The sequence below is a fragment of the Palaemon carinicauda genome, chromosome 23 (genome assembly GCF_036898095.1).
Source record: "Palaemon carinicauda isolate YSFRI2023 chromosome 23, ASM3689809v2, whole genome shotgun sequence".
NCBI lineage: Eukaryota > Metazoa > Arthropoda > Malacostraca > Decapoda > Palaemonidae > Palaemon > Palaemon carinicauda.
In genome coordinates this window covers 93,371,630-93,381,629 of record NC_090747.1, presented here as the reverse complement: position 1 = coordinate 93,381,629, position 10,000 = coordinate 93,371,630, and the positions used below count along the sequence as shown (strand labels likewise).

The 10,000-nt window shown below is 37.5% G+C and overlaps 2 protein-coding genes across 3 annotated transcripts in view; one reads left to right on the top strand and one right to left on the bottom strand.

Moving 5' to 3' along the window:
• The window catches only part of Prp39 (pre-mRNA processing factor 39), a 206,124-nt gene that overhangs the window by 13,072 nt on the left and 183,052 nt on the right, over positions 1-10,000 (top strand). The gene's annotated exons all lie outside the window — the stretch shown is intronic.
• LOC137617246 (tubulin beta-4B chain-like) overlaps positions 1-10,000 on the bottom strand; it is a 27,400-nt gene that overhangs the window by 213 nt on the left and 17,187 nt on the right. The window contains exons 2-5 of one of the 2 annotated variants that reach the window (XM_068347211.1): positions 4,899-5,011; positions 3,071-3,192; positions 2,171-2,415; positions 1-1,931 (exon numbers count right to left, since the gene is read on the bottom strand). The exon at positions 1-1,931 is cut by the window's left edge and continues 213 nt beyond it. In XM_068347211.1, coding sequence (XP_068203312.1) covers positions 1,107-1,931; positions 2,171-2,415; positions 3,071-3,192; positions 4,899-5,011 — 1,305 coding nt within the window. In that variant the 3' untranslated portion in view covers positions 1-1,106. Of the gene's footprint in view, positions 1,932-2,170; positions 2,416-3,070; positions 3,193-4,367; positions 4,490-4,898; positions 5,012-10,000 lie in introns of both variants that reach the window. The other variant, XM_068347210.1, reaches the window with a different exon arrangement.

Sequence of the window (10,000 nt, the reverse complement as noted above, 5' to 3'; positions counted from 1 at the left end):
GACCCTTCTCTTGTCAAGTGGGTGGAAGAGCAGGTCTACACTGCCTACAGTTCTAGGGTCAGGATTCCTTTTATAACATTAGTGTAGGTGGGAAATGGGACTGGGAGGTGACTTATGTAGATTAAAGGGACTTTTTAATGATGGTAGGGGCGTTGAGATGTGAAAAAGATAGCAGCCTTTCTTTTTAAGTATTTGTGGGAGGGAGATGATTAAGGGTTCTTGGAGGCCATTCAGTTTGGCTTTAGAGGATGCTCTGGGCAATCCAATGGAATGGAAATGAAATTCCCTAATCTCAGTGACTGCTGGAGGAATTGCCTTTAGAGGTCTATGCCTACCATCCTCACTGGACCAAGGACAGCACACACTGCCTTCCTAGTATATTCTTGGAAGGCTCGACAAAATGGAGAAATCCGATATAAAAACCGTAACATAATCTGTATAAAAGCTATATAATTCTACTTATATTTGACTCACTTAGATTAAAGCACAAAGGGAACGAGAAGGATTCCTGCGCTGCTGTGAGTGAAAGCAACATGAACCTTCGACTTATTGCTACAGAATCTAATAACGATGAGCGAATGAGAGATCTGAATAGCCACTGGCTCAACCCTCCATCCTTGGCTGAAGCACAAAGACACCATCATCTCCAACTTTAATTAATACTCTACATTTTCTAGATACAAAGCTGCTGATGATAATGGCAGTGACATAAGCATCACCCATGAAGGAATGGGATATCACCAAGAGTCCTTTAATGGGTCATGGCAAGTCTTCCTCTTCTTGGTAGAAAGTTAGTGTAGCCGTTTGCTAGTTGAAGACTGAACCAATTGAGAAAAAAAACTTCCTGGCTTGTAAAAAAATGATCTAGTGGATTATGACTTTTTTTATGAATGATAATAAGCAAAACCCCACAAGATTTGCCTAAGTGTTATTTGATGCAGAAGTAAAATATCAACATTTGTCATCCTTTAAACAATTTTATGTCTTTCTTTATAGTCAAGAATGTCAGAATATCTCACTTTACTAAATGCAAATAAGAATCAAGCACACAGCAGCAAATCTATGTGACAAATTGCTATTCGAGTTTGATTACTGCAGCTTTTAATTTAAGCAGCTTCTGGTTCAGGATCCTCTTCGTATTCGCCAATGTCATCTTCATCGTCAACGCTGGCTTCTTGGTACTGCTGGTATTCAGATACCAAGTCATTCATGTTAGATTCTGCCTCAGTGAATTCCATCTCATCCATACCCTCACCGGTATACCAATGAAGGAAAGCCTTTCGCTTGAACATAGCAGTGAACTGCTCAGAGATGCGCTTGAAGAGCTCCTGGATGGCAGTTGAGTTACCAATGAAGGTGGAGGCCATCTTGATGCCTCTTGGTGGGATATCACAAACAGCAGTCTTGACGTTGTTGGGGATCCATTCTACGAAGTAGGAGGAGTTCTTGCTCTGGATATTATACATCTGTTCATCGACTTCCTTCATGGACATCTTGCCTCTGAAGACAGCTGCAACGGTGAGGTAGCGGCCATGGCGTGGGTCACAAGCAGCCATCATGTTCTTGGCATCAAACATCTGTTGGGTGAGTTCAGGAACAGTCAGGGCACGGTACTGCTGTGAACCTCGGGCAGTCAGTGGGGCAAAACCTGGCATGAAGAAGTGAAGACGGGGGAAAGGTACCATGTTCACCGCCAGTTTCCTAAGATCTGCATTGAGCTGTCCAGGGAAGCGAAGGCAAGTAGTAATACCAGACATAGTGAGTGAGACCAGATGGTTCAGATCTCCGTAAGTGGGGTTCATGAGTTTTAATGTTCGGAAGCAGATGTCGTAGAGAGCTTCATTGTCGATACAGTAGGTCTGATCAGTGTTTTCTACCAACTGATGAATTGAGAGGGTGGCATTGTAGGGCTCAACGACGGTATCCGACACCTAAGGAAGAAAAGTTTATTTCATTAAGTATTGGTGTGGAAATATGCTGTAGTTTATACTAGCTAATTTTTATGATATTGTGTACAGAGTACTGAAGTACTACATGAATGACAAAATCCACTATAGAAATAAGGCAACCTTTAATTCTATTTCCTCCTAATAGTATGTCTCGTTATTCAATTTACAATATGAAACTAAAACAGGAAAATGATGTAATGTTTTTGTACTGAATCCTTTACCTTAGGGGATGGTACAACTGAGAATGTGTTCATAATCCTGTCTGGGAATTCTTCTCTGATTTTGGAAACAAGGAGGGTGCCCATGCCTGACCCAGTGCCTCCACCTAGGGAATGTGTCAGTTGGAATCCTTGGAGGCAATCACAGTTCTCAGCTTCTTTCCTTACAACATCTAATACAGAGTCGACCAATTCAGCACCTTCAGTGTAGTGACCTTTGGCCCAGTTATTACCTGCACCAGACTGACCTAAAGCAAATTAACAAAAACATTAGGTACAAATTAATTTGGTTCTCATCTGATTAATCTTCACTTTATAAAACATGAGAAAATTTTACTTTCAATAGACTAAATACAAACTGTAATGTGAAATGTTGAAAATGTTTAAACTCACATTTAAGGCTCTGGAAAGGAAACTAAACATACTTCATGAAATGAGTTGCAAAGTGTACTGGAGTACATGTTACACAGATAAGCAAAACGTTTCCTAACCAAAGGTTCATGCGTTTTCTAGAACTATTAATGGTAGCATCATCAAGGATGAGCTAAAGCACCATACATGCATTTTAGAAATCGTTTTAGTTAGTTGGCTAAAGTTAGATGATGCAAGGATTTTATTTAATACGATAAAGGACATATAAGAAAGATTTTTATTTGCAGTTTTCTTATGGGCACATTAATTTTTCAATTAAAAATTTTTAAAGATTTTTTCTTTATTTGCAAACTACATAGGGTAGTTTGTTTAAGAATGGCCCCAAAGAGGAAATATGAAAAGGTTCATCAAATTTGATATAATTTGTGATCAAAGCATTAACGACTGATAACTTGAATTCAGGCTGCTCACGAAGTGCCCCACTCCGTGGGGAAAAGGAGACAAGGGCTGACAGCACGACTTTTTACTAACCAAAAACGATGTGCTCGGGCTTAAAGAGTGGTCCAAGGGGTCCAGATCTGATGGAGTCCATGGTGCCAGGTTCCAGGTCTACCAGGACAGCGCGGGGCACGAACTTGCCCTTGTTCCCCTCGCTGTTAATAAGCAGTAACATAATCTCAGACTGTCAGCTCTTTGCATCTTTAAACACCCTTGGAATCTTTTAAATGCCGTGGAACATTGCTTTGACGTTGATGCACAGTTTTATGTATGGAAGCCAATCTAATGTGATCTAACTCACTATGCACTAAGTCTTATCAAAATAGAAAACCCTTGCATTTTTTTTGTTATGTAAATACATGCAGTACATCGACATCACCAAAGCTACTGTATTGGGAAATTAGAACATCAACAGAAAGTGTTTGAGTTGTGGGACTCTAATGTAACAGAAAGTGTTTGAGTTGTGGGACTCTAATGTAGTGGAATGTAATGTTTTGGAAACACTTTTTTTTCCTTTTTTTTTTTTTTTTTTTGGTTACTTCCCTGTTGGCAGAAGTCTTCTCATTCTCTTTTCAAAGTGTTATTCTAAAACTGATCTTGGATCTAATTAGATGCAACTTATTGTGTCAAAGACTAATTTGTGTGATCAGGCAATTTTTTTACACAATTACATGCGACAATGAGACATAAAGTGTGCTTAAAAATGTGTATCATTCAGTAACATTAGACTGTGCTCTCAGTTAAAGCAATGTTACACAGATCATTATAATGCAAGCTGCTTCAAACACGTCCAAACAAATATAAGAGTTACTGAATGTAACGATGAACGGAAATTACTATATGTTACTTTAGTTATCATACTGGCCATGAAAGGAAAATTGAATCATGATTTATAATCTGTTTGGAAGTACGTGAAGGTAGTAACAGGCATCTATTAAACAAAAATAAAGCTGTAAAGCAAACTAAAATCTAGATTAGTAAAAACATATAGTAGAAATGTGTCAGATGTTGTTAGACCGTCATTTAACACCTGCTGCCCATCTATGATCTCCAGCTGTTACTTAGTGACGAATTAAGTGTCGTTGCTGAAAGCTCTGGGAACTTTTACGTTCCCCTGAGTGTGCATTGTGTGCAGTTGTTAATAACATTAGGACCCCCACTGAGTTCCAAAAGACTGCTGGAATCGGCAGGGGTCAAGGATAATTTTAGATAACATTTAGTTGTTATGATCTGGAGGATTTCCAGATCTCGTTAGAGTGTTAGGACTTTGCTGTGTTAATCCCAGAGAGCAGGATTTTAAGGGCTGTGGTGATTGACAGCCTTGACATACCAAAAACAAAGTGGCTTGGTTTGAAGAGTTCTCCCAGAGGTCCTGCTTTGACAGAGTCCATTGTGCCGGGTTCAAGATCCACCAATATAGCCCTGGGCACATATTTCCCAGGGGCACCCTCACTGCGAAGGGGCAAAGGTTATTTCTCATGGGAAAAAATGGGTTTCCGGGCTCATAAATGATTATTCATCTTGATATAATTATATGCTAGACTTGAATGTTAGGGCGTAAAAGAGTGAAAGGGATTTTGGACATATAATATAGTATAGGATTTCTGAGATTATTTATTATCTCAGTTGCATAATTTAGTGGTAGTAAATACATATTTATTTTAAGGGTATCATGTCAGTATGAATTATATAAAAAAAGAAGAAATATAAAATACAAAACTTGGATTTTTATGATTACTGCTATAGGGAATTTGAACTTGAACAGATATGACCTAAAGAATAACGTTGACCACTACTACGAAAACATTGAAAGAGGCCATCTTTATGGGCATGAGAAAGACATCTAGATAGGTTTCATTACCTGTAGTATACATTAATTCTTTCTAGCTGCAGATCTCTAACGTCGTTGGGCACGTTTTCCCTGAGGGTACCGGCTGGGGTGAGGCCATGTTCGTCGCTGATAATTTCCCAGAACTGAAAAGAAAAGAAAAATATGATTTAATATGGGTTTCCATAAGATGAAAAAAAATGAAATTATGAAAATGTCAATTTGAAATTGATTTCTTGAAGTATATGAAAAATATCTAACTGTTGATAACAGGAAATTTGTTTTGGTTTTTATTGAAATTGGTATTTATTATTATTATTATTATTATTATTATTATTATTATTATTATTATTATTATTATTATTACTAGCTAAGCTACAACCCTAGTTGGAAAAGCAAGATCCTATAAGGAGAGGGCATATTACTCTGTACTTAAGTTTTATAACCACGTTTCCTTATATGAGAAGCTATACATATTCAAGTTAATTCTCTTTGAAATAGAGGAAATGTCATTGCTCTCTAGCGAAGGGGCGTGTTATTTCCTACACCTCAGTTGTAGCTGAACCACATAGGCTGCTGTTAACTATGGTGTCTGGTTTTGATAGTCAAAATATGAGACCTTTTCAGTCGATCACTTTTCCAAAGGAAAAACTTCGCAGTAACACAACCTATATTCTCAAAGCAATTATATAACAGTAAGGCTGTAAAAGATTGTAAGGCCTCTATGGCTTAGGAATATGAAGCGCGAAGTAGATGATGATGAATTGAGAAGTATTTAATTAAAAGCTCAAGATAGAGACGACTGGCGAAATCTAACCCCTCCCTTTGCGTCAATAGGCGTAGGAGGAGATGATGATGATGAATATTATTACTCTAGAATACATTGGATGATTTTATACATTGATGATGCTATGTCATGTCTCCAATAGTGTAGAATATATGAAGTCATTTATACACTATACAAACATCGAATGTAAGAATTTGTATGAAGCATTTTACACTCATTAACAGTTAACCAAAAGAAGCACAGACGTGGCTGAAGGTGAAGCAGCAGCAGCATATAGTGTTTGTGCGTTCGTATGTACAGTATCTGCGCTTCTCGTGACCGCGACCGTTCCGAAGAGCTCACGAGCCTCTAAATTATTCGTGATAACTTCCGGTGGGGCGAGCGATTCAGATCTCTGATACCGTAACTCCTCTGACATTGTGGATCCACGACGTCTTTTGTTTATGTTTTGTTCAGAGTTACAAGTAAGGATTTTTTTTTCCATAATTTCGATGTGGATTTAGAGTTTGTTTTATATTGTTTGATTAATTTGGGGTATGATAAGATACTTTTATTACTGTGCTATTTTAGTGAAATTTGTGCTATAATTTTGCATGCATAATTGTATCATTGTAAGTATATTTAGGCGAATAACTTGATGCTTACACTCTTTCCATCTTACATTATTTCCTATGTCTCAGTCTTGCATCTTATATACTGTAGATGCTTATTTTCTCATTTTGTTTATTAATTTACATGCTCATCCCAATTAAATTTACAATATTCAACGGAGTCCTTCACTCGATCATTTTCAACAGCGTTATCACTTATATATGAAACATTTATTTTAATATTGTTACTGATCTTAAATGATTTTATTTTGATTTTTCATTACTTCTCTTGTAGTTTATTTAATTCCTTGTTTCCTTTCCTCACTGAGCTATTTTTCCCAGTTGGTGCCCGTGGGCTTACAACATCCTGTTTTTCCAACTAGGGTTGTACATTAGCTGTTAATAATAATAATAATAATAATAATAATAATAATAATAATAATAATAATAATAATAATAATAATGACTCGGTTTTATCACGGGCCTTGTTTTCTCATTAGTGAGGACAGAGAACACGAGGACATCAGTTATTGAAGATCCTCGGAAGGTTCACGTAATTAGATACCTTCCAAGTCGTTACAACTGGACGGTGAATCACGCGCAGTAGTCAAATATACAATAACAAACACTCTCTCTCTCTCTCTCTCTCTCTCTCTCTCTCTCTCTCTTCATACACTGACGAACAGCCTTTTCCCGAAACAGGATCTTGGAGTTTTGATGAATATAATTTCTACAGGCGTTAAATAATGAAAGAGTCTTGATTTGGTAGACTCGGTCTTCATATTGTTAATTTGGATTTTTAGATCTCTCATTTTTTTCATATAACGTTGAACTTGCTCTTTAGATCATTATTCTTAGTTTTTATCATTGCAATTCTTTTCCACCATATGCTATTTGTCCATAACAAAGGACGCAGCCAAGGGGATCTCTTTGTTTTTAGGTGAGGATTTATGAGATGATATTGTTAGCACTACTTGAATGCTCAAAGGTTCAAAGGGTTTAAATGATGACGTTTTCGATCTTTTTCTGATGGTCACCCATCCTAGTAATGAGCAGACCCAGCGTCTCTAAATTAATTAAATTAATCCGATCGAACAATTTATATATATATATATATATATATATACATATCATTATTAGCAGTTTCTAGTGCACTGCAGGAAAAAGGCCTCAGACATGTCCTTATTCATATCTGTGAATTGGCTATTCTATTACAGCGCTAGCCATTGCAGGTTGGTCGTGTGTATATATATATATATATATATATGTGTGTGTGTGTGTGTGTGTATTTATATGTATGTATGTGTTTATAGTTACTTATTTACTATCTTTTCAATAAAAAGATTTTCAGGAAAAAAAAAACTGCCGCTACAGCGTCGGCAAGAGAAGAAATATTTTCAGCAGCCTATTATCCGTTGCCGTTATTTTCACACAGAAGCCGTAAAAAAAAGACAACGTTACCGCAAGCATGTCGGTGTTACCTTAATACCCAAGAGCTGCCTTGCGACAAGGCTGGACGGAGAGAGAGAGAGAGAGAGAGAGAGAGAGAGAGAGATTTTATCATTAGTCATCATTTCCAGAGGTAGAACTTTTTATTCATAAATATTTTTAGCTTGGTTAAATGCGTAGACTTAGTGGGCCTGGGTTGAATTTGAAACATTTTGAGAGAGAGAGAGAGAGAGAGAGAGAGAGAGAGAGAGAAAAGCACGCAGTCACCAGCTATAGGTCAAGTAGGAGTGGCAGGAATCTGGCCGGACCTTCTCCACGACTGGTTTCAGATGACCTAAAGTTAAGGATGGTGTCCTCAATTATACTGCAGTTCTCTCTCTCTCTCTCTCTCTCTCTCTCTCTCTCGTTAAAAATCGGTCACAATAAAGCTATCTTTCCTATATAGCATAATAAAGAGGAAGTCTCTCTCTCTCTCTCTCTCTCTCTCTCTCTCTCTCTCTCTATATATATATATATATATATATTTCTTTCCGGTAACGTACAGCTCTCCCTGTCCTTAGGGTGGGGGGGGGGGGGTCATACCCTGGTGGGAGGGGGCTGGTGTGTGCTCGTAGATGTGTTTGTCTATCTATCTAAATATTTAACTGTGATTTTTGACGGGTCGCGTACACAAGTATAATAAGTTTGAGATATTTGATTACCCATAAATTGAATGTTTTTGAAAGTATTGATATCTTTTTAAACAAGATAATTTGATCCTTTTATAGATAATCCCAAATACCATTCTACCACTTCCCTAATTATCTCCATTAAACCATCAATCTTTCCAACTAGTAATGATTAATAGATAATTAGCAATTATCCTTTACGATAATTAAGCAGACAAGAAATCGGACTGACCCGCTTCCCAAGATGTTCGATTAATGAAGGAGACGAAGAGGCGCTAACACATATTCATTAAACTTTGATTGAGCCATCTGGGGTAGGAGGGTAGTGGTGACCCCCCTAGTCCCCTTTCCTCCTCTTTTGGACCCTAAAAATGCCAAGATTATGCATCAGATGAAGTTTATTCCATGTGGAGTGAAGGCCTCTGAAGAGAGACCGGGCTGTTCATGCATCCACTAAAGCGCTTCTCGTGTTGCTAACTCGATGCACGAAAGTTCTGGAAGAGTAGGGGGTGGGGTGGGGGTGGGGTAGTTGATCTTCTCTCCCCCCTCCCCCTTTCCTCTCAAGAGGATGAGATCTCTTGTTGAGATCATAAGAACTAAAGTTATATTGGAGATTATATATTAATCCAATATCTTAAAGAAAATTATACTGGAGATATGAAATTTACTTATTATGATTTTTAAACATAAATAATTAATGAGGAATAGCAATTGCTTCACATTTTGTGATGATTAAATTAAACATCTTTATAGGATTGGATTGTATTGGTATGATGATAGGTATACGATTGGATTGAATTAGACAGAAGATAAGTATACGATTGGATTGAATTGGGCAGAGGATAAGTATACGATTGGATAGAATTAGACAGAGGATATGTATACGATTGGATAGAATTGTATAGAGGATAGGAAAACGATTGGATTGAATTGGACAGAGGATAAGTATACGATTGGATTGAATTGGACAGAGGATAAGTATACGATTGGATTGAATTGGACAGAGGATAAGTATACGATTGGATTGAATTGGACAGAGGATAAGTATACGATTGGATTGAATTGGACAGAGGATAAGTATAAGATTGGATTGTATCGGACAGAGGATAGGTATATGATAGGACTAAATTGGACATGGATAGGTATACGATTGTATTGAATTGTACAGACAATAGGTAAACGATTAGATTGAATTGGGCAGAGGATAAGTATACGATGGATTGAATTGGACAGAGGATAGTTATACGATTGGATTGAGAAGTATACGATTGGATTAAATTGAACAAACGATAGGTAGGTGACAACAGCTCCAGTAGTCTGGAATGATTAAAGATTCGTAAGATATTAATAAGATTCCCTAAGCCAGGTGATAAAGGAGAAACAAGATTACACTATAAATGAGCTGGATATCTTTAATCCTCAAGTGTTAGTCGCCACGATTTGTCTAGCAGAAGTTGCAAGGGTAGTTGATCCGTCATGCCAATCAGCTGTTGACCGCAATAACTGCAAAACATTGCACATTCAAGAAACGAGATGGAATGTGCTGGTTGAGGTCATAACGGAGCGGTTAAAAACTCGTGTCTTTCAAGACGAGAGAGATAATCAGTGTGCAACTGTGTTGTGGTCATTCTCCGCTAACTA